Source organism: Podarcis gaigeae (genome assembly GCF_964106915.1).
Source record: "Podarcis gaigeae genome assembly, chromosome: Z".
NCBI classification, from domain to species: Eukaryota; Metazoa; Chordata; class Lepidosauria; order Squamata; family Lacertidae; genus Podarcis; species Podarcis gaigeae.
This window is the reverse complement of record NC_139691.1, coordinates 32,521,479-32,546,658: the sequence shown is the minus strand read 5'-3', so window position 1 is coordinate 32,546,658 and position 25,180 is coordinate 32,521,479. Positions and strand designations below refer to the sequence as shown.

Sequence of the window (25,180 nt, the reverse complement as noted above, 5' to 3'; positions counted from 1 at the left end):
TATGGGAGTTGTAGTCCAAAACATCTGGAGGACACCAGGTTGAGGAAGACTGACCTAGAGTAGGGATGGGGAACTTGTGCCTCTCTGGAAGAAACAGAGCACTCCGTCTTTCTCTGCCACTCACTTACCTGTGTGAAATTTCCCGTTGGGTCTCGAGCCCACAGCCTTGTTGAGCAGGAATGGAGAACCTGTGAACCTCCAGATGTTATTGGATTACAACTCCCTTAGTGTGCCAATCCTATGGCCAGGGATGGTGGGAAATGTAGTCAACAGCATCTGGAAGCCCCCAGGTTTCAAATTCCTAGCCTAGAGCAAAATAAAAAATGGTGGTACTGTTGTGGAACCCAGTTTCACCCTCCGAGAAATCTCATGTCATATTGCAACAGAACCCCAAGAGGACCTCAGCAGGGCTTGGTGAGAATTTTCAGAAAATATACGCACAAGCCAAGCCAAGTTCTTTGTTTCCACTTAAAGCTGTGACTTGCCCTGCCAGTACTGTAGGAAAGGCAATGAATCTCTCCCCACCCCCTTTGTGAGCCACTAAGCTTACTCCAGGCACACTGGTGTGTACAATTATCAGTTTGTTAATTAGCTAGTCTAATTGACTAAAAAAAAGCAGATCCCTTAACAGAATTCGACATCTGCCCCTTTATTTTGTTTTACTACTTGATCTTTGCAAGAGAGCCAGCCGCAAAGCTAGTTCAAACCCAATATATAACAAGGGACTTCGGTGTCCTACCAGTTGGGTTAATCAATTTTTAAAAAACCTTTGGAATGGCTGAAAAGGTGTTCCCATTTAATCAAGTAGCAGGGGCTTTAGAAAAATGTTTTAAGCAAGTGCTTATAAAAACTGGAAGTAGCTAGTGCCATCTTTAGAGACAACCTCTCAGCTCTTGCCAGACGAGCAACTGCCTCCTGTAAGGCAATGCATGGCGTACATGCACACCACCTGAAAACAAAGAAAATACTTCAGAAATATTGTTTCTATTAGCATGCAAATTTGTGCAATTTAATTGATAACTAATTTAATTGATATAACTCTTAACATTCCGATAATTGGGTTGCAGCTCCATTAACTTTTAATACCCATAGCATACATATAGATCACATTTCAAGCATATCCCTCCTCAAAAAAAAACAAACAAAACAAAACCATCCTAGGAACTGTAGTTTAAAGCCTTGCAGAGCTACAGTTCCCAACATCCTTAACAAACTACAGTTCCTAGGTTTGGGCGCACATTAGCAAACATCAAGTCTCTCTAGAAATACTTTCTTCTTTTACACAGAGCAATGCTGTGCTAGACAAAAGCAGCACTTTTCCATGCAGGCCTTTCTGTCACACAAGCACTGCCTCCCAGATAGGACATAGCAGTTCTGGATCACGACTACAGTGGGGCGTTTGCCAGTCTGCTTTGGAGCCCAGCATTGTGTTATCTGAATACACAGCTTTGGACTACCTACTTTTGGGTTAAGGCTTGTCTCCTTGCCAAGGCTGAACTCTTCCAGCTTGTACACCCTCTCATTATTAACCCAGGTTATATTTGCAGCAACCTTTCAAACACCCTGCATGAGTGTTTATGCCACCCTAATTTAAGGAATGGGACGTGGGTGGTGCTCTGTAAACCACAGAGCCTAGGGCTTGCCGATCGGAATGTCGGCGGTTTGAATCCCCGTGATGGGGTGAGCTCCCATTGTTCGGTCCCAGCTCCTGCCCACCTAGCAGTTCAAAAGCACGTCAAAGTGCAAGTAGATAAATAGGTACCACTCCGGCGGGAAGGTAAACGGCGTTTCCGTGCGCTGCTCTGGTTTGCCAGAAACAGCTTAGTCATGCTAACCACATGACCCGGAAGCTGTACGCCGGCTCCCTCGGCCTATAGAGTGAGATAAGCGCTGCAACCCAAGAGTCGTCCGCGACTGGACCTAATGGTCAGGGGTCTCTTTACCTTTACCTTTAACTTAAGGAATAAAGTGCTTCACTTATGTACAGTTCCTGCAGCCATGCCTCTGGGAATTAGATACAGGCTCTGGGAATTAGATAAAAACAATTTTGCACCCAGGCTGAAAAGCAAACATGTGTCTATCCCATATCCCTTTGCTTTGAGAAAGTATGAGCAGCATCACTTCTACATAGGATGCTGCACTCATCCATTTGTGCCCAGGAGGACAGAGGGAGATTCAGTACAACCCTATGCATCATGTCTACTAAGCCCCATTGAGTGCAGTGGGACTTAATCCTAGATAAATGGGAATAGAATTGAAGAATCACACTCTTTTCAAGATACCTACATCATTAGTATTTCAACCTTTGACAGGGAAATCAGTATTAAGCTACTACTGGATCTTTTGCTGCCTAACACTAAGATACTACTGATGCAGATGTTGCTTTTTTCAAACAAACAAACAAACAGGCTTTTTAAAATCGTATTGAAATTTCCATTTTGCAGTTTAAAATCTTGTACGTTTTTTGCATGTCCTTTTTTTTTTTTTTTTGGTCTAAGAACTCACCCAGATCTTAGATTCCTTTAGGTGCATACATAGCTTGATGGCTGTATCACCCTCTGGGTCTCACTGGGTTTCATGATCCAGAGTTACAATGGGAAGGAAGAAATTAGTATTGCTGGGTCTGCTGACCCAGGTAGTTAATAATACAGCTGTTATCTCCTATTGCTGCAGTTCTTCCAGGGCCCTTCAGGTTGTAGGCAGAGCCAGATAATCCACTTCCTGCATTTAGCTTGCACATCTTATCTTCTTCTTGGCTTTGTTATCTCCCTGCCGACTTTCATAGATGCTTCACTGTCCTGCTAGATCAGCCCAGCATCCTGTTTCCAAAAGTAGCCAGCCAGATGTTTCTGGGAGCCTCCCAAGCAGAGCATGGAAACAGCAGCCCTCCCTGGAATGTTTTTTGATCTGTCTCCAGAACTCTTGCATGTTTTCTTCTCAAGCAAGAGTTACGACAACAGGCTGCCAATGATGTGACCTCCAGCCTGTTTGGCTACCAAGGGGCCCTTTTGGCTGGGCCAGCTTGGCCTTAATGAGCTTAGTTCCCATGGCATAATGAAACGAGCCACTCTCCGCTGCTTCTTTTCTTTCGCTCTCCCTCCTGCAGGCTCCTCTGAACCTTCCAGGCAAGAGATTAAATCAACTGAAAAGATGCACACTCTCAGCCTGCCTTGCACTTGCCTCCTCCATTGCTTTCTGTCTCTGTTACCAGATTTTAGACCACTCTCCGTATTAGATAGATTTATTGGGGGGGGGGGGGTAGGTTCCAGCAACAGGCAGTGGCCATGATAGCTAACTGTAGGGATGCTGGTGATAATGTAATTTGGTCTATGTTTTTAAGTGAACCAGCCTTAATCTACACTTCCCATACTGACAGTGCAGGCACTCTTCACATTTTCCAGTGCAGGTATCAGGTTTTTTTAAACAACAAAAACAAAAAGTGTTCCAAAATGCGTATCTTGCAGGCTAATCTTGCATTGAGGGAGAAATGTGTACAAAACGCACGTTTTGGGGCAAAATGTGTGCCATTTAAATGCTCGTTTTTGTGCAGGCTTAAAAGCAGGATGGGGATGGGTGCGAAACAGGATAGAAATAACTTAACGGTTGAACACCTGCAAAACTGACATGCTCCAGAAACTGGTTGATCAGTCCCTCTCTAGCTAATTGGAACTTCTGTATCCTGAGAGAGGATGCTTTGGAATTCCAGTTGCTGGGGGATGAGTGCCGAGGGGCACCCGAGTGCTTACTTGCTTCCTTCCAAAAGCCACCTTGTTGCCCCTTGTAGGAGGCAAGATGCTAGTCTCAATGGGCCTTTTGCAGACCTTTTCTGATATCCTCTGTGCTCCCTCCTGCAGGCCTCTACAATTCTATGGACAGCTGGATGATCGTCCCCAACATCAAGCAGAATCACTACACAGTGCATGGGCTGCAGAGTGGCACAAGATATATCTTCCTTGTCAAGGCGATAAACCAGGCTGGCAGCCGGAACAGCGAACCCGCCAGGCTCAAGACAAACAGTACGTGTCTCCAGGCATGCCTTTCTTCCAAGCAGCAAATGAGGAGGGGAAGTCAGGGTGTGAATGGGTTGCATTCAAGGCTCCTTTACAGATGTATGGTTTGCTCAGGGCTGTAGTCTTAGCTGCAGTGTGTGTCACCTTTAGGGAACCCTGTCCATCTCGGCAATTTCTACAAAGTGGCCAGTTATTCAGAACTCATTCCTAGAGATGCCCTGGTCCCTAGATATTTGGCCGCTACTGAGGCTCCATGAACAATGGATCTCTGTGTAGGGAGGCTGGGCTCACCTAGTGTCTTGATTTAGGCTGTATTGGGCTCCTTCTGTTGGCAGGATTGTTGTGGCCCCCAACTGCTGGCTTGCTAGTTCTTTTATGGTAGACGAAAGCAAGGTGGGGACAAGGGCGAAGATACCCCTGCTGGCTGCAAAAGGGGATGGGAAGGCAGTGTTAGGATGAAATGGCCAGGGGAACAGAGACACATGGTGACATCCAAGGGCCTGAAATACACTGGGCATGAGTATATGGATGGTGAAAATAGTGCTGTTTCTCCATAAATTTCCACTTGGAACATTCTAGGTTCCAGACTCTGAACCATTCAGTGGCTGTGCTGGCTTAGGCTAATAGGAGTTGTAGCTGAAAACATCCAGAGGTTTCCAAGTTGGGGAAGGCTGAGTTCAAGGGTCTCTGCACATAGCTAGATGGATGCAGTTATTGTGCCATTATTATGACATTGACTTCCTCAAATTAAGGAAGTTCATGGGAGGGACGTTTCCCATGGGGTGTAGGAAGCTGCCTTACACTGAATCAGACCATTGACCCATCTAGTTCAGTATTGACATTCTCAGCCCTCCCTGGAGATGTCAGGAATCGAACCTGGAACCTTCTACATGCAAAGCTCCACCACAGAGCTCTGGCCCTTCCTCTTTTCCTTCCTTTCCAGGAATTCCCCCACTCCCTATCTCACTTTACTCAATAGGGACCCCAGTTCCTCCACAGAGGCATTTGGGGTGTCACAGCTGGCTGCAGGGGGAAAGAGGAGACAGGAAGCTTTTCTTCTATGAATATCTATAAGAGGATCCAAGTCAGTAGACTTTTGACAGTAGTGTGAAGGTAGGCAATGCATGTAGGGAGAACAGAGGCAGAGATGGAAGGTGTCAGGTTGTACAAGAAATTCTGGTGCGCCATGCTCTGTCTTATAATTTGGCACAGCCTTGCACGGCCAGCAGAAGCTGAATTTTGTGTGGGGACCCCCCCCCCCTAATTTCCCAGAAGCTCTGCCTCTCTCTGTTTTGCTTGATGTTTCAATCCTGTCCTACCTGCTGTACTTGATTGGGTGTTTTAAAATGATTTATTGCTTCCTACCACTCCCATCCCTCCCTGAGAAGGCACATTGCGTGGATATAAATACCAAATAAAACTTGCCCCGCATGTTGGAGACAAATGGCTCAGCTTTGATGAAAGACCAAACCATAGACCCCACTCTCTTTTTATGATTTTAATCACTTGGATTTTTGCATGGGCTCCAAAGAGGATTGAATTGTTAGCTTGACAGATAAGCCGAGTGCTAACAGACCACCTCCGTCGAAGGGGAGTAAACATGCGTCAATAAATTGCTAAGAATTAAGGATATGGGTAAGGTGGGGTGGCTAGCCCAGCCGCCTTTTCTGCCAGTCAGCTGAGAGATTAGGATGCAGCTAAGTGCTCTGCACAGAGAAACTCCATTTGCTAGATTAACTGAGCACCCAATCAAAGGCTTGGTTCAGATTCTTTGCTGTGGATCTGTCAGCTTTTGACTTCCTACGCTTGTCAAATAAGGAGCAAGAGATTTCAAGAATGTGCTGCTGAAATTCCAAGCCTAGCGATTATATTGCTGATTTGAAATAAAGAGTCTTGTTGCAGAAACAGCGCTGCTCCTCACCCCCACGCCACCCCTCTGTCACGCCAGGAAGATTGCTTGGCCATTGAAACTGTACTGGCATCTTCCAGCCCCCGAGGGGATGAGCAGAAGGGCATTCGAATGGAGAGATGCACAATCACTATTGTGGCTCTCCGATGTTACCCGGCCTCTTAATTAAAGTTGTTCCAAGGGGTCCTGCAGGACACATCTGCAAGAAAGAAGGGTACTTTGCCAGATGCCAGGATCTTGTGATAGGTAGCTTGGCCATTTTCCTTTGGGATGATGTTCCTAGGTGGGCTGCAGATGCTTGCATTTGATTTTCTGTCGGGGTAACTGGATAGAAAGCAAAGAGTAGTTGTTCCACTGAGACCATTCTGAACTCAAGGAGCAAGATTTGCTCAACTGAGCCATTCATACCCAGCCCAAAGCTTGCCTGCGCCTTATTTTCAAGCACTCCCAGTGCTTGCTTTTCCCAGAAGGCAGGATTTGAATTATGCATGGGCAATTGGCAGGGCACTTTGAACTGTTCTCTGCATGCCACCTTGTGACTATTGCTGAACCACCACATCTTTCTTGCCGTTGGTAATTGGGAGAGAAGGATACCTAGTTATCATCATATTTAGAAGATATGTTTCCCCCTCCTTGAAATAAATCACTGTCATCCAATCCTGCCACATACCTCCTGTTTTTGTACTTGTGGCTTGCATTCATTTATGTGTTTAGTATTTTTCATCTTTTCCTAAAATATTGTCTTCCTTGCACTCCAGGGAAGAGTGTGAGCACAAGCACTCTTGCAATATCAAAAGTCTGAAAAAGCCATTGATAACAGGAAGAAAAAAACACATAAAATAAACATTCAACGGCTTTAATGCTCAAAAGCCCCCCACCCTCCGTAGATGAGTCTGACAGCTCCCCACCCCCACAGAAAACGAACAGAGATATGCTCAGGTGGGCTTTCTCTGCACATCTGCTTCTGTTGAGTAATAGAAGTATTCTGTTACTGCCCCTCCAGAAAATGCACATGTACACTCTCCTGTCATATAATTGTTCAAGAATTTGCAGAACTCGGCTACGACTGAAGTCAGTAACTCCACAGAGCTCAAGAACACCCTCGAGGGGGAGCCGGCATGCTGCAGTGCCAGCTGGGCTTAGAGACCTGCCCGTTATCATCAGTGGCATATTAACCAGGATAGGTTCTGAGGAACTCTTGAGATGTGCAGCTGCAGATGGCCAAAACCGGCAGATGGGCGGCAGCCCCGCCCTCCCCCTCGGAACAGCCTGTCTGGTGGTGCTTTCCTCAGGTTGCACAGTCTTTCCCAAAGTGATTGCAGTGGAGATGGTGGCTGCAATGAATCTTGTGAAGTGGGTGGAGAAATAGATCTGCCCAACAGCCCCACCCCATGAACCAACGTCAGGTGTGGAGCAGAGAGAATTCTGATGGAAACAAGAGTTGGTATTTATGGTGTCTGCCTTCTGCAAACAATACAATATTATTATTATTTTGCATTGTGTTTCCTTTGCATTGAAATGAGTGTGGTGGAATAACGTAATGGCAATGTAACTTAACAGAATTTCTATAATAAGTTGCATAGGTTAGGTAACTTTGCCACAGCAGGCAGCAAGATGAATAAAGTGGATTTTTATGGAGGATGAACTGCAGTGGCATGGAAACTGTGCCGCATGCCATGAATACAGGACAGACCTGAAAATGATGTCGTCTTACATCCTTAGGGGGCAAGTGGGCATAGTTTAGACTTATGCGCTGGAGATTCCCCACTGCTGTCATGAGAATTTCTTTTACTGGAGCTGACCAAAGTTCCAACCAGTGTTGCATTCTGTCTCTTAATGGAAGGCTTTAAAAAGAGGGCTAGAGAAATTCATGAAGAATATGGTCACCTGTCTACTAGCCATGATGCCTGTGTTCTACCTGCACTGTGGTAGGCAGTATGTCTCTGCATGCTGGTTGCTGGTAATCACAAGTGATCACAAGGCTCATACCACAAAGCTTGGTAATCACAAAGCTCATACCAATAACAAACTTAGTTGGTCTCTAAAGTGCTACTGGAAGGAATTTTTTTATTTTGTTTCGACAAGTGAGGAGAGCTGTGTTGATCTCGGATCCTACTTGTAGACTTCCCATAGGTTGACCACTGTGAGAATAAGATGCTGGGCTTAGATGAGCCTTTGGCCTAATCCAGCCAAGCTGCTCTTATGAGTGAACCGGTAAGGGAATGTTCTGTAAGTGATGTGGTTCACCTGTTAGGAGCCTGGATCTGAGTGCTCAAGAGGTTCAGCTCCCAGTGGCTGGAGAGGAAGCAGGTACTTGGAAGTAGAAAGGGTGCTAGGCATGCAGCAAAAGAACAACCTAGAAGCAGGTAGGCTGAGGAAGAGGGGCTAAGCCACACTGAGAATTTTAACTCCATGAAGGGACTCTTCATAGTCTCTTTGCAGACTACAGTTCCCAGGATTCTTTGGAGGAAGCCACGGCAGTTTGAAGTGGCATCATTCTGCTTTAAATGTGTAGTGCAGACGGGGCCACTGTCTTAAGCAATGGAGTATTCCCCCCTCCCAGTGTTCTGCACAGGTTTGAAAAGTGTGTACTTTGATGGCTGAGGGCTGAGTCTTGCCACGGTCGCCTGGCAGAATCTACAAAAAAAGCCCCTCATTTTCTGCCTTTGATTGGTTTCTGCAGCCTGAGCCTGCGTGTGAGGAAAAGTCCCTTGAAGGCGAGACCTTCCATCGGTGCTGGAAAAATTACTGTGAAGCCGCGAAGGCGTGCTTTCCTGTAGGATGTAATAACAGAGCGTCTGTTGTGGGGAGTGACTGTGGATGTGGGCGAGAACGACTAAATGATGCATTGATGGTCTCTGCCGCTCTGTAAGACTATTACACCAGCACTTAAGGGGGCTGTGCTCTCCCTGCAATGTGCCTGAATAACTCCCATTAATGTTAATAGAGAATAAAGCCCTTAAGGAACTCACTTAGATCCGACTTTCCCCTGCTTTGCTGGGTCTTCATCTCCATTTCTGTCCCTTGCACAAATATCTCCCTGGCTGTCTGTTAGCAACCCCAGAGCAGAAAGATCTGTCTTTAAAAATGTGAGGAGGCTGTAGCTCAGTGGCAGAGCATCTGCTTTGCAATGCAGAAGGTCCCAGGTTCAGTCCCCAGCATCTCCAGGTGGGGAGAGACTTCTGCCAGGAAGAAATAAAAGAAGCAATAGAAATACAATTGAAAATCAACATTAATGTTTAATACAATGGATGTGTGCCATCTCCCTTCTTCAGCTACAAATCAACAGACACATGTGGACCACCTGGATGAAGCTTGCAAGATTTGATGACCACATGCAAGATTTGATAGATATATTAGCCCTTTTGGATCTCTGGAATGGAGAAATGACCAGGATGGTGGACATGATCGCTTCTGATCATCCCCTCTCATGAAGTGGATCCAAACCAGCCTCCTGGTTCTCTGGGGAGCTAGTGACAATGAATTGCATGAGACGGCAACTAGAGTGATGTTGGTGGAAAACTCAGAATGAGTCCAACTGAATGCAGGCTGGAGTATCTTTGAAGACCTATTCTGTAGCAGTGTGAACTGTGAATAAACCTTTTTCTCTATGCCTCCATTGCATCAGTGAGGAGCTGTCCAGCACAGCTGTTTTCAGTGCTCAGGGATCTTTTACACTCTGGCCCACATAAGGAGAATTTAGACCACTCAAAGGCCTGCTGTGAACAATTTGCTCAGCACTTCTCTGACAAAATCACCCTTCTGGCTTGGACACTATAGTTGATACAGGTCTGGTGGATGTAACTTTGGCCTCTGCTTGTCCAGTGTTAATGATACATTCCAATTTGTACAGCCTGAGGATGTGGACAGGATCCTTAGAAATGTGAGAACAAATGGAAACTTAATCGAAACAGGATGGGTGCTCTTGGTCAGCTGGAAGGCAGAGCAGGGAATAGGGATTCAGCCTAGGCTGGATGGGGTAGCCCTCCCCCTGAAGACACAGGCTTGCAATTTGGGCTTGCTCCAGGACTCAGCCCTGAGCACGGATGCCTAGGTTTCTGTGGTGGCTGGGAATGCACTTGTACAGTTAAAGCTGGTGTGCCAGCTGCACTCATTTCTTGAGATGCCTGATTTGGCCACATTGACACATAGAATTGTAGAGTTGGAAGGGACCACGAGGGTCATCTATTCCAACCTGCTGCAATGCAAGAATCTTTTGCCCAACGTGAGACTCGAACCCATGACCCTGAGATTAAGAGTGTCATGCTCTACTGACTTGAGGTATCCCAGCATGCCTTAGTTACATCCTTTTGGTCTACTGTAACATGTGGAGCCGCCTTCTAAAAGTGCTCAGAAACTTCAGCTGGCTCAAAGAGCTGCAGCCAGATTGCTGACCGGAGCTGGTTATAGGGAGCCTTCTATAGTCCTAAAGTGGGCACTTGCATTCCCTTCCTTAAAGCCAAGCCAACAGGGACAATAGCTCTGATTGGAAATGAAACAAACAAACAAACCTGGGAGTTTTGGAACTCCTTGTCTTAGGAGGCTCATACGCCTTCTCATCCAGCCTCCAGAAATATTGCATTACCCATATTTATTTATGCTACTGTCTTATCCCCAGAGCATGTTTATGATTATTCAACCTTTAGTAAGCTATCTTCTCTTAAATTGGTTTTGTTTTTGTATGTATGTATGCATGCATGTATGTATGTTTAGAATATTTGTACCCCACCCTTCAGCCAAAAAGGCTCCCTGAGTAGCTTACAATCAATTAAAATAAAACTTATCATTACAATTATTACTATGGTTGTAAGCAGCTCTGGGTTCCTCTTTTGGGCTCTGAAAGTGGGAAATAAGCAAAGCAAGCAAGCTGCTGGGAGGGGTGGGGTCCTCTGTACCTTTTTAAAGTTTCTCTTTGCCCTGCGTCACCTTCGTTCTCTTTCTGGTCCTCGTAGGCCAGCCCTTCAAACTGGACCCCAAAATGGCACACAAGAAGCTGAAGATCTCCAACGATGGGCTCCAAATGGAGAAGGACGAGAGCTCCCTGAAAAAAAGCCACACTCCCGAGAGGTTCAGCGGGACAGGATGCTATGGTGCCGCAGGCAACATTTTCATTGACAGCGGCTGCCATTACTGGGAGGTGACAGTCGGCTCCTCCACCTGGTAAGTAGCTCTGCTGTTGGTGCTGAGCCTAAACTAGAATAAGCAGGGGCACGGTGCCCGGGAGGAAGAAGGAGTGGGCCTGTCTCCCTTTCGTTTACTCGGAGAGCTGAGTCCCCAGGCTTATAGTCGAGGCATAGATTGCTGGTTTATTGTGCCCATCAGCAAGGAACCTGCTACTTCCCAACGGCCCTGCCAGCCAAGTCCCCTTTGCAACACCTGCGTAGGGGCAGCAGAAGCTGTTGGGAACTGCTCTTGCTTTGAAAACGCATACCTCTAAGAATGCCGTTTTCATCAAGTCTCTTTTGCTGAAGGGCTTCATTTAAAAGTACACGTCGGCAGCGAGAGCAGCGCAGGCTGTGTGTATACTCTTCCAGGTACGTGAGCCTCGGCGCTGCTCACTTTGCGCTGCAGGGAGGGAGGGCACATTTAATTGAGCCAGGGAACGGCTGCTGTGATTCAAAGCGAGCCTCGGGGCATGTGTCACACAGAAATGCATTGATCAAAGGCACAGTGGGGGGTGGGCAGGGGGTGGACTTGCATCTTCCAATGGTTACCACTGAAACATAGTCTCTCTCTCTCTCTCTCTCACACACACACACACACACACACACACCAGTTTTCCAATTGAATTGCCCTCCTCTGAGCCAGCAGCCATTCTTCTTTTGTCCCCCCCACCCGAAACAAAAAGCGCTGGGTTCTACCTGGTTGGTCCATGGCCAGAGAACCACTTCAAATTTTGCGCAAGCCCACTGTTTACACTTTGCTGACTTAAGGGCTGGCTTCTCATTGCATGTATTGTCACTGAGCCTTAGCTAGCTGCTTCAGTGGTAAATTTGATCAATGGGTTTTGATTTGTAACCTGCCTACAAAGGCTTAGAGTGGGAAAGGACTGCAGCTCAGTGGCAGAGCGTCTTCTTTGCATGGAGAAGTTCCCAGGTTCACTTACCGGCATCTCCAGGTAGGGCCGGGTGAGACGACAACTGTACAGTTGGATGAAAGCAAGCAACTTATTTGAGTTGCACGATTGAGATGGTTCTCCATTTTCAAAAAGAGAGTGGAGATTTAGAATCTGGTCTTCCCTGGTTGAAGACCAGCACCTGGGTTGCATGCACAGCATATATTTAAAGCACGTGACTTCTCCCAAAGAATCTATGGAATTGTAGTTTGTTAAGGGTGCTGAGAATTATAGCTCCATGAGGGGTAAACAGCAATCTCCAGAATTCTTCAAGGGAAATAATATGCTTTAACTGTAAGGTGTGTACACAGCCTTAGACTCTATGCCAGACTGATTGAATTGATTTAGACAGCAATACCCTACTCACTTACCTGGAAGTAAACCAGGTAACTTGAATGGGCTTACTTCTGGGTAGACATGGTTAATTTTAAGATTGCATCACCAGCCCATGGTGGTTCTTATCTCTTGTTTCAGCTAGTCTCTTGAATGCCACTGTTTGTTTTTCTGCCTCTCTAGGTATGCAATTGGCATCGCCTACAAATCAGCCCCCAAGAATGAGTGGATTGGCAAGAACTCCTCCTCCTGGGTCTTCTCCCGCTGCAACAACAACTTTGTGGTGCGGCACAACAACAAGGAGATGCTGGTGGACGTTCACCCACAGATGAAGCGCCTGGGCATCCTTCTGGACTATGACAACAATGTGCTGTCCTTCTACGACCCAGCCAACTCTCTCCACCTGCACACCTTCGAGATATCTTTCATCCTGCCGGTCTGCCCCACCTTCACGATTTGGAACAAATCTTTAATGGTCATATCAGGTCTGCCCGCCCCAGACTTCATAGACTACCCCGGGCAGCAAGAATGCAACTGCCGACCGCAAGAGTCCCCATACGTATCAGGGATGAAAACCTGCCATTGAGTCAGAAAGGCCCTTCCCTTCCAGCCCAAGCCTCAGGAACTTCTGTGCAACTAGGCTGGAAGGTGGGCTTCTGCTTCCTATCGTGGTGAGCAGCATCTTGCCACCCTGGGCTAGCTTATATCCTAAGGAAAACCCACCTCTTTGGCACACCCTCTTGGAGGAGTGTGGGTGGTGTTTTGTGAACTGGATTTTGTTTTTGTTTTTGTTTGGTAGCACTACTGAATTTTCTCCGATGGGAGTTGGCATGCCTTGTTCATTTCTGGTGGGGGAAAAGGGTGTCATGGCAGGGCTTTGGGTGGGTTGGTCCCTTCTTGGTTGCCAGGAAGTTGAAAAGCAAGACCCTTTTTTTTTCTTTTCTTTTTTCTTTTGTGTGGAAAGAGTGTTCTTGGAACACCTAGTAGTTCCCAGCCCGCCATTTTGAGAGGGTGCCAAACAAAATTGGAACCCAAGCTGTTACCTAGAAAAGACAAGATTGTCACACATATTTAGCGTCACAGGTATCTTAGAGATGGGTCATCTTGCCCACCTGCAGGTGTTGCCTCCATGAATTTGGACTGTGTGTGGAGGAGGAAATGGGACCACAGCTGATATACCCACTCACAATACTATATACCTGAGTCTGGGAACTCAGCACATGGTCTGCAAAGGGCCATAGGCCTTCTACGCCATTGGAGCTCTGATCACATGAGGACCTACACAAGTACTGCTGTGTTGGCTCCTCAGGCATTGCACTGAGCATGCATATGGCAAGCACCTCCCTGGGGTGCACCATTTCAGGGCCGGAACCAACAAGCAAAGTCCTACATACAATCCTCCACACATCACCCAGTCATCTGAAAGAGCTCTGTACTGAGAATAAGAATCCTGTGGCTCTGCAGAATTTGGTGGATGACAGCTCACAACATCGCTGCCCATGCTGGCTGGGACTGATGGGAGCTGGGATCCAACGACCTCTGCGAAGCCAGTTTCCTCATCACTGTGATAAAAGACATGGAGGCATCATCTGCAGAGGATTATTGTATAAATGGAATGTGTACATGCTGGAAAGCCTTGGCGAGTCGCAGCAAGTCCATGCATGTTCACCACGAGTAGGCTCTGGTGATCCCATGTGGCATTTTACTGGCAGATTTATTTTGTTCCCTGAGCAGAAGTGCCTTTCCTGTAAGGGTTTTGTGAACGTATGAAACAGTCCATAGTATCACAAGGAACATGCTACGTTCAGAAAAGGGGTGGCACAGTCCACGAAGCCTGAAAGACCATGACTACTGTGCCATATCTGGCTTCTGAGATGCAGTGGTGTCTCCCTTTGCTCCCTGGACAACAGGGACTATTTCAAGCATCTGTCTGAGTTTGGCAGGAGCTTCATCACAGGGGAAGGGGGTGGTTGTTTTAAAAAACCCGCGCACATTTAAAACATAAGAAGGAAAGTTTAGCGCACACTCTAGTCCAGTGGTTTACTTGTTAATATGGGATCCCAATTGGTAGAGGCTACTTCTTTGTCCAGTGGCACCTGCTTCTTTCAAGACCATATCCTGTGTGTAGCAAATGTCGTCATTGGCTTTCAGTCTGCAAAGAGTAAACTAGAGCCTTTAGAGCACAGCCAGGAGCTCCTTATTGCTTCCAGAGACGTTGTGCCAGAAGACACAGCAACCCAAAGAAGAGGCTTTGGGTGGGAATTCTAGGCAAAAGCACTAGATGGAGCAGAGTGAAAGGTATTCCCCCTTTGCCCAGCGTAAGCGGAGGGAAGATGGCACTGTTTATGCTTTCTTTTCGGGAGTGGCTGGTGTTTGTTCTGTGGCCTGTAGCAGTAGAAGAAAGCAAACAAATCCTAGGAGTGGAATGTACAGGCTCAACTCCTGTCAGTTTCAGACGCTGTGCCCAGCAAGTGGGTGGCATTCCTCTCTGCAAAATTGGTAACTGTAAGATGGGAGCAACGGTGCTTAGATGGCCTTAAAGTGGGCTTAAGTAAATTTAGTTTTTGTTGCCTCAGGGCTACTGGCAGGATCCTGAGGCACGCTCTTGTGTTTGCTGCTGAATTTATCTGCCAGATTCACAAGGCATGACTGCCTTCCAAGTTTTTCTTTCAATTGTATTATTGATATGGACCTCAGCTTTAAAAACAGAGGTGTTTTTTGTTTTGTTTTGTTTTGTCTGTTTGTTTTGTTTTGTTTTGTTTTGTTTTGTTTTGTTTTGTTTTGTTTTGTTTTGTTTTGCTTACTCCAGAAAGGAGACCTAGAGCATTGGTTTTCAGCTGGTGGGTTGAGATTCCCTTTTGGATCTGATTAAGATGGGTCACAACAGCAGCACCAGTACCATGCAAATAAATGACAGTGTATATAGATATATATAGATTATTATTTTTTAAATCCCCAAATGCATGTTTGGGTTAAGATGGGTCCTGGGTCTGGAAAAGGTGAAGACTACTTACCTAGGGAATAAGTGAACCTAGAACACACACACACACACACACACACACACACACACACATGACCGCCAAAAGAAGAAGAAAAGAATCCACATCCCCATAATGATTTTGCATTTAGAAATCCAGGATCACCTTCCTTAATGCTAATATATAGTTCTTCTTTTATCACCTTCAATTCCCTGGTGAATGGTTTTGCACAGAATCCAATAATCTGGCTTGAATTTCTGAGTATCTCAGCTTTCTTTGAGAAAGGGGGATAAAAGGGTAACTAGCCACCAAATAGTAGTCACTGAAACATTTGAAAGCATGGGAGTGAAAAAAATCTACAGAGATTGCCACAATTTGAGTGGTAGAATACTCATTCTTGGCTTTTCTTTCTCTGCCGTGTGTCCTCCAATTGTGCTTCTGGACCACAACAGATCCTCATGTCTCCTTGCATTATCCACTTTCTGGGAACATTCCCCTCCCCTGCCACACACACACACACCAAAAAGAAAAGAACACCTTCTGGAAATTCCCAGTGCTAGGATTGAGCTACTAAAGCTGGGACATTATGCAAGATAAGGAAGCGCTCTGTTCAAACGTAATAATGCATTTGCATCAAGAAACAGCACAATCTAAAGTCAGAGTAAATTATGCAGAGTTTGTGGGGAGGGAGTTGGATATCTTATCTGAACAGCAGCATCTGTGCTGAGGGGTGTTCCACTCCTCTCCTTTTCATCCATCCCCTGAAAATTTTCTCTTCTTGAAGGGAAGAATTTGTTCTCTTTCCCTGCCCCTCTCCTACTGTGTGTTAACACAATATGGCGTTCCAGGTGTGTGTCAGGCATGGTGGGAGAAGTGAGTGTTCTCTTTGCCAGCAGATCAAGTTGGAGGATTCAGGAGGGACCTCCAGCTCATCCATCCTTGGCTCCCAGGGGGAATGGATTAGTGACCTCCCTAAAATAGGATTGCCATACACCCGGAATTTTGCAGACATACCTGGAATACTGCATTTGGAAGCTCAACAGCTTTGTCAAAAAAGAAAGAAAGAAAAAGCTCAACAGCAGATTTTCAATTTTTGAAATATGGCAATCCTAACTAAGGCAGTACCACTTTGGAAGGTGAGTCCATGGACTAAATGCTCCTCCATACAAATTCCCTGGATGTGCACAAAAAATGTGCCAGAACTTGTCTCTCTAACATGCTTGTTTTGGTTTTTTCTTTTGGTTTTGTTTTCTTTTTGTTGTTTTCTGTTTTGTTTTGTGGATTGCCTACCTGAGGCCCACAGTAGTGCAGCTCATACAGCAAGCAGCCTGTCACTGCAGTGGGGAGAATGAATTATCTGCCCAGTAAGAGCAGATTAACACTAAAGGCCTTTACAGGAAAAGATATGCTTTACCATTTATTTAACTTTTTTTTTTTTTTTTGAAAAATATGATTAATTAGACCGGCAGGTTTCCTGGGTTGGGGGGAAGGGAGAGTCATCCTAAAGAAAGCCCCAGTCTGTATTTTGCTTGGTTTTCACAACCTCAATGAATGGTTCTTTGCGCAGAGGGGTGGTGGTGGATGCAGGACTCCAAACATTGGACTCCATCAACCTCAGAGCCAATGGTCTAGGTTGATGGAATGGTGTCAAGCAGTATTTGGAGAGCCACAGCCCCATACCTAAACACTAGAGCTGTTTTACTGAAGGCTTGGGCTTACAAGAAAAGAGGCAGTGTAGATGACTGCTACTGTAGATAATGCATGCTCTAAAGTCAAGAGGTGACCAGTGATGGGGGTCCTGACATGACCTTTTGCAACCTGTCTGGACTGTTTTGTACTGCCTGTCTTCCCTCTGCCATCCAAGAGGCTTGATTCCCTACATCACAGGCACTTTTATTTGGGACCCCATTTTTGTCATTCTGTCCTTCTGCCTCTTTTGTCCATTGCAGCATCTCACAGCCCATTCAGCTGCTCTTGGGGTTTTGGCTATGAAGGCCTTAGAGCGCCTCCAAACGGTCCAAGAGTCCAACCCAAGGCCTCGACTGATTCCAGCTGTCGGGGCAAGCGGGGAATGTTTTTCTGAAGCTGGCTGCTGTGGTTGCAGTGAGGGATGCTTTTTCATCAACTCTGAATTGCCTGTGCTAATGGCAGTAGGGTGATAATAGCTTCTCCTGGGAGCAGGAGATCAGAAAGAGCTGGAGCGCTTCCCTTGCACAGTGTTTTCTACATCTCTTAAAGAGTTTTTGAGGCTGGCTACTTTAATGAAAGCAGGAGAGCACACTGCAGCTGCAAGCAAATGACACCTCCCTGTCATGTGTTGGGAAATTGTGTTTCTGTGTGCAAGCATCTTTGGGAAATAAACATCTGCTCAGACCACTGGTGAGAAGGAACAGGCTGGGCATCTGAGAGCATCACAAGCCAGTCACACAGGCATTTGCACCCTGACTTCCTCTTTCCTTCTCCAGCCAAATGCAGTGAGAACAAATAAAAATCATCACCTGGTGCTTCAAGTCTTCTATCTCTCTTGGAGTGCCTGGTCACAACATTCCAGTTCAGAATGCCTGCATGTGTGGCTGGCTGAGGTTGCGGTGACAGGGCGGCCTTGTTTTCTGATGGCCCCAGCAGCTCTGATGAGGACTACCAGAGAGGGCACGTGGCCTCCATTAGGGCCTGAGCACAAGGACCATTTAGCATGGCACTTGATCAGTTTTTCACTGATTAAAGTGGCACTGGATAGAGCCAGTCCTCTGGCAGGTAGCGGAAGGGAAGAGGCAACGGGTGATGATGGCTGAGTGGTGATGCTTATGACTTTAGTCCAGCTAGTAGGAAATGCCTATTTCCTTTGCCTTGTCTGTTGGGATCCAAGCTGCAGCTGTGTTTTGTACCAGCAAATATATGAGGGAAAGGGAAAGGTACCTGCGACTTCCTCCATCACTATTTCTCCAACAGCTTTTGGCTTTATAGCTTCAGGCCAAATCTGCACCATGCATTTAAAGCATGTGGTTTCCCCTAAATAATCCTGGAAGCTCTTGATTACCCCTCCTCACAGAGCTATAGTTCTCAGCACCCTATAGTTCCCAGAATTATTTGGGGGGAAACCATGTTAAATGTGCTTTAAATGTGGATGCAACCTCAGTCCCTAACAGCCAGCCTGCAAGTTAATTGCTCCACACCTAACATGTAGCATCCTCTTGATGTGGAAACACCCAGTGGTGATTATGAGAGAGTCTGTGTCCATGACAGAAATCCTTGGGACCAGAGGGCTGTGTACTATTGGCATGGGGGGGGGGGAACTATTGCATGGCGTTTCCATGTAGCAGAACCACTGGAAAGTGACTCATGCTATTGATCAAGCAGTGCATAGCCCACTCTTTAGGGAGCTGTCTGATTGGTGGAAACAGCCCAGCGTTAAACATGAAACAGCACCACCACCCCACCCCACCCCGGCCAATAGCAAGGCCCTCAGTGCTTCCTGCAGTCATAACAGGGTGCACCTCTGCATTCAACCCCTGCTTACTTCGGTGGGGTCAAAGAAGTGGAGTAATTTGGAGCCCCCTTAAAGAGCTTTTCTCCCTGGAGACATCTGTTGGCTCTTCCCTGACCCCTGACCCTGTGCTGCACTTGGCTACTTGTATCATGTTAGCTGCATTGTAATCTGATTTTGGGGATGTGGTGAAATTTTGGTTACCGTGAAACCTGTCGGACTTTCTTTTCATATGTAACATAATTGGGGGTTTTGCAGCTTTTTTGTTAATGTGTATATATAAAATATAAATATATATATATATACATAAAATATATAATATATATGTATACGTTCCAGGTGTGTCTTTGTGTGCAGCAGAACATTGGGCATTTGGGCTAAATTGTGTGGTTATATTTCGGGTGCAGACATTTCATCCCCTGATGGCAAAAGGCATGCCCAAGATTAACCAGTGTTAAATGGGACTGTGTGGACACAAGCACGCGCACACACACACACACATTCGCCAATTGGTTCTCAACACTTCCTGTGTTCTTCTGCCCACTCCATGTTGGCGGGATCAAAGAGGTAAATGGACAGCTCTGGGTTTAAAGCAGCTTCCTAAATATCCATAGCGTCCTTCTTGTTCCAGACTCCCCATCCCCAGATCAGAGCAGGCAACTAGGAGTGTCCTCAGAGCACCAAATCTTTTTCCTTCAAAGAGGTCTTAGTGAGCCCTTACCTCTTAGTATATGAGTATTGGGACTTTTCTCATCATTGAGCTTTCCCTGGAGTACTCTGCAAATTTCCTCCTCCCTTCCCTCCTCCCCTTGATATTTCAACTATTACACTGCTGCCGTGACTGCTGCCCCCTCTCCAGCTTCTAAGGAGGAAGAGCGGCCCCAATCCAGCTACATCAAGCCTCTGCCAACCCCTAGCCACAGTCAACATCTGATAGTATCCAAACAGGAGGGATGATTCAGAGGCCTCTCTCGTGTTGAAATCAACAACAACTCTTTTTTTTTTTCCATGCTGGCTCAATGTGACCTGTGGCCAGTGGCGTAGCGTGGGTTGTCAGCACCCGGGGCAAGGCAAGTAATTTGCGCCCCCTAACCCGTGGATTTGCACCCCCTAACCCTAACCCCCAGATGTTGCGCCCGGTGCGGCCGGCCCCCCCTGCACCCCCCACGCTACGCCACTGCCTGTGGCAGCACAGCCTATTTTGAGCATGTCAGAAGGGGCTCCATGTTTGGATTGATGCAGAAGAGCTGCTAAATACTTAAAGGGCACGATGCCCATGAGACAAATTTGCATGTACTATTTTATATTATAGATGTTTCTGGGAAAATAATATGGTGAATGCCTGGGGCACTGCACTTTGCAGTATGTCCCCAACTGCTCCATATGGCAGAGTAAAATACACACACATACAATTAAGTTTAAAAAAGGAGAAGGGGCAAGAGATTTAGGGCCTGCTGGATAAAGCTCCCTAAGCCGCCCTGTTTTGATGTACGCACATGTAGAATTCCTCTGCAGGAGAGGGCATCCACCTGCTTCCCCACTTGTGCTGAGAAGCTCTACATTGGTGCACACACTGAACTGCTCCTGACATGCTTTGGATTGTAGAAGCACAGCAACCAAGGGTGAGAGGGTGCTGGCAGTAGCAGCTGGTGTGCAAGGGCAGCAGCGCTTACGTGACCTCCCCATCACTGGAGTCACTAGTCCTTTCTGTCAGAGGTGAGGTGGTAGGGATTTTGGCACAGTACTCCCTTTCACATGTTTGCACTATGCACTTCCCACCCCATCAATTCTCCCTCCTAGAACATCGCGGTGATGGGACCTTTAAGTATGTGCCACTGCCCCTCCACACCAAGCGCTACTGGGTGCAGGGCTAGCCCAAGCACACATCCTGCTCACATTCAGGGGTGTGTGGTTATCTAAATTCCCCTAGCATTGATACCTGAAGCTGTGTTCTCTGCCCACCTTAAGAAAGGCTTGCAGAATCAGCCCAAAGACCTATCTAGTCCAGCATCCCATCTCATACAGTGGCCAACCAGGTGCCCCAGGAAAGCCCATAGATAAAGTGTGAGGGTTGCTCAAAGTGATCTCTTTTTGGGTACTTTGGAACTTACAGGATGGGTGGGAGGGGCAGGGAAAGGATATGTCTCTCCCAATAGATGTTTCTTTTAATGTGCTCTCCATAGCTGGATCGTAATTTCAGAGAAGCTCCTCATATAAGAACAGAATGAGGGCAGAGGAGTCGTTTTGGTTTTCTTTTTCGCAAAGCCTAGTGTACATTTTCACACATCAAGAGATGCATGCTCAAAAATCCTCACCGTCAGTCTCAGCGTCCTGTTCATGCACACATAGAAAAGCCACAGAGGAGAAGAGGGATTGGATCTTGCTGGCAGAAACAGCCTACATGCAGGCTTACCTGGAGACAAGAACAGGTGTAGGTTTGTTCCTATGGGAAGAGCTCTGCCTTTCCCTCTCTTCTCTCTTGTATTGACACATGTATAGCCTCAAGATCAAAAGATGTTACACACACACACCATTTCATGTTCCAGGGGGGTTATTTGCTATGCTTGCTTTATTTCCATGCACTGGTTATTTGCATCCATGTTTTTGTTTAGTGCTTTTTTAAAAGGGATTTACACACAAGAGGAAGAGACAGAGAATGTGCATGGGTTCTGGTTACACTTTCACAACCTCTCGCAGAAGGAGGAGCATTTGGAACCATGACTGACAGAAGAGCCAGCCTATCAACAGGGTGCACAGCCTTAGTCGGAGGACAAGAGTAGAAAGTTTCAGGACGGATGCAAGGGTTGGTCAGCTGTGCAAATCCATCTCGCTTGTAGCACAAAAACAGGTTCCACTTAAGCTTGATCCAGAGGAAAAGATGATACGTTTTATAGACATATTGAGTGTCCCTCCATCTCAGACTCGCCACTGAAATGTACATTACTCCATGTATCCTTCCTTGATTTCCTGCTGGGATGAAGGTGACTAATGGGTGCCCAAAGATGGGCGGTGTCACTAAAAGCTTTTGGGCATTTCTGGCTCTGCAAGTGTCAAATCATACCTGGCATCGCCACCCTCTGTAATAACAGACACTGCACAAGAAAGTGGATGCATGATTTCACTTGTCTCTAATCCAAGAGAGGAATGGTGGGGAAATTTGTTTCACTTTGCATTTAAAGGCAAGCCTACCTGTTCCACACTTTCTTAAACAATACAAGAATTGAAACACAGCCATCCTTCAAAACTTGTACCTCTCTGGATTTTGCTATGTTGTTCTCCAGCCTTGCAATGTGCACTTGCAAAATGCATTTACTAGGGTAAAATTTGCATTAAAATACCCATATTGGTGAAAGTAACATACAAAACTGCATTTTTTTAGGGGAAATGGCACTAGGGGGGAAATGAGTATATCAGACAAAATTATGTACAAATGTGTATATTAGGAGAAATCCACATTAAAATACTGATGATTTTTCATGGCCCTTTTTTATGTCTTTTATGTGAAAAGTGGAGAACTGAATTTAAGATTGGAAAAATGAAAAACCAAAATTGACTTATTCGCCCATCCTAATCCAAGGATGAACCCTCCTCTCTCGTATCTGAAGAAGTGTGCATGCACAAAAAAGGTTATACCTAGAACAAACTTAGTTGGTCTCTAAGGTGCTACTGGACTATTTTTTAATTTTTTATTCCTCCTCTCCATTCACCTAGTTCAGGGACAGGAAAACTCTGGCGCTCCAGATGCTGTTTGAAGTACAATTTCCAGCATCCCTGACCATTGGCCATGCTGGCTGAGAATGATCGGAGTTGATATCCCATAGCACTGGTTAGCCACAGGTCCCCCATCCCTGACCCGGCTGAACATTCCACCTTGCTTAATGTACTGTCCCATGTATACACCAGCATAACCACAAAGAACAGCATCTGAGCTCTTGAGCTTGAGGTGCCCCAGAAAGTCATATCAGAGCCAGAGCAGGTACGGCAACACACACACACCTAGACCAGCCAGAGTTAGTTCTTGAGCCCACAATTGTCTGTAATCCCATCAAAGTGCCACCACCATTCCTTGGCCACAAAGGAGGAAGGACATACCAGAGAAAGACATAGGCCAGAGAAAGATATATGATAAGGAGTAACTCTCCACTTTCACTATAAAAGATCCTGTCAGGCTGTTCTGAGCAACAAGGAGACCTTTGCTTAATAAAGATTCTTGACCTGATTAACAGGATCCTGTCCTCCTCACAGGTATGCAGGTGTTTGGGGATGTAGATGGTGCTGTTCCTGGGTCACATCCCTGCTCAGTCAGATATTTTGGATGGCATTCCCAAGCCATCCAGGCACTGTTTGGGCTGTGGCTGCCATGCAAGCAATCAGTGAAAGGAACTTTGTGTTCCCTGGATGAGACATTGGCTGGCTGGCTGGCTGGCTGGCTAGCAGGGAGGGAGGGAGGGAGGGAGGGAGGGAGAAGTGGTGCTCCTGCTGTTTTGGGGAATGAGATGCTCTGATGCCACCTAAGCCTGGTTGAACATAAGTTTGTAAAATATTTATAAAGTTGGGAACATATGGTGCAAACCCACACAAAATATAAAACATTTTTTTCTTCTTTATTCTTTGCTCAGGGCTTTCTCCCATGAAACATTAATCTCTGAGATGAGGCGAAGGATCAAATAGCTGCTGCTATTATTGGGATGAATCCACGGCATTTTCAAAAGCTGTTTGTAGGGCTGAGCTCAGAACAGCAGCAAATGAGGCTCCTGTGCTATGAAGGACCCAACTGCACATTTTGCATGGGGGTGGCAAGATGTTAGGGGTTACTTCAACCCCTTTCTCTCTGGTTGGGGATGGGCAAAGAAGGATTAATATAGAAAAAGCCAGGTAACTTTGAGCCATCTCCAAACTTTCTTTCTAAAAGTAAGAGGTGAACATAGGAATATAGGAAGCTGCCTTATGAGACAGACCATTGGACCAATGATCTCAGGAATGGATGTCTATACAGTCTGGCAATGGTTTTGCAGGATTTCAGCTGGGAAAGCCCTATCAGGAAATGCTGGGAACTAAACCTGGTAAGTTCTGCGTGTGAGACATTCTCTACCACTGAGCTGCAGCCCTTCCCAAAGGTGGCAGAGGGATCTCTTCCCTTTGCCCATCTCTGCTTAAGCTTGGGGACTGGAGGTTCTTCAGCAAAAGCAAAAAGCATTCTAAATAAGCTTTGGGGCACCCATTATTTCATGGGTTCCTGGCAAGAGGCCTGGCACTGACTACAAGGAAACCTTCAATTTTCACTCCTAAGATTAGAAAACTCAGGTGTATAAGGGAAAGTTGCCACCTCATGCCACTGGAGAGCTCTCTCAGTGTCCTTGTTTGTATGTGCCACATAAGAATGTTTACACATTACATTTATTGAGTGCACAATTTGTGCACCTGCATACGAAAATAGTTATTCATATGTAGCATTCAATAAGTGTGCGCAACAGTTGAACTATATACGTAAGTGCAAACTCTTTCACACAAATACCTGTAGATGTGTTAAGACAGGTGGTACCTGTGTTAAGTGTAATGTGTGAACAAGCCTATCATGTCAAGCTAATAAAAATATGCTTTACTACTGAGCTACTGCCACCTCTTTTTCCCACAGTTGAGCTCAAGGCAACATGCATGAAGTTTCTATGACTGGGTTTTCAGCATCTCCAGGCCCTGGAAAGTCAATGTAGACAATACAGAGACAGAGGGGCAAATGTTCTGACTCAAGGCAGCTTCATATGACCTTCCATAATATCTAATTCATCCCAGGCCCTTAAAGCCAGCTTCCCAGTTACTATGCATTCTCGGGCTTGGTCTGTACTCAGAGTAGCCTAACAGTTTGGCATGAATGATTCAACTCCTGCAATCTGTCTCTGCTCTAAGGAGGGAGTGCTTGTTCTCATTCTTCTGACATTCTGAAGCAATGCATTTTTTGCAACTGGCTGCTGTTGCCTTGCACAATAGGCCAAGCAAATCAGTCCTCCAACAAAGCTATTGAGGGACATCAGAAAGCAGTCGCCTTTGGTGTGCAAGTGGCAGCTTCTGTGTTTTGGACCCAGGCCAAATGCTGGACGACGGGCATAGCAAACAGCATGCTGCTTACTTAAGTGCCAGAGAACATACTTTCCTTCTGAAAGGAAGGCCCAAGGCTCATTTCCTGGCATCTCTTATGTAATGGATTTCAGGGACCACAACCAAGAACTGCATGGAACAATGACATCCCATCACTGTCTGTTTGGTCCTTAAGGTAGCTCCACCAGGAACTGCTCATACATTTGCAAGCATATCTTCAAAAACTTAAAGAACTAAACTTAAATAAATAAATATCCT

The 25,180-nt window shown here is 46.1% G+C and overlaps 1 protein-coding gene and 1 long non-coding RNA gene across 3 annotated transcripts in view; both read left to right on the top strand.

Annotated features, from left to right (window-relative positions):
- The window catches only part of MID2 (midline 2), a 195,911-nt gene extending 179,128 nt beyond the window's left edge, over window positions 1–16,783 (top strand). For both annotated transcript variants that reach the window (XM_083722254.1, XM_083722255.1), the window contains exons 8-10: window positions 3,855–4,016; window positions 10,872–11,079; window positions 12,551–16,783. In XM_083722254.1, coding sequence (XP_083578380.1) covers window positions 3,855–4,016; window positions 10,872–11,079; window positions 12,551–12,953 — 773 coding nt within the window. In that variant the 3' untranslated portion in view covers window positions 12,954–16,783. The remainder of the gene's footprint in view (window positions 1–3,854; window positions 4,017–10,871; window positions 11,080–12,550) is intronic.
- Window positions 16,784–19,773: 2,990 nt separating this feature from the next.
- Window positions 19,774–22,301, top strand: LOC310836874. Its single transcript, XR_014560288.1, has 2 exons — window positions 19,774–19,864; window positions 20,020–22,301. It is a non-coding gene; the product is annotated as an uncharacterized lncRNA (long non-coding RNA).
- The last annotated feature ends 2,879 nt before the right edge of the window (window positions 22,302–25,180 follow it).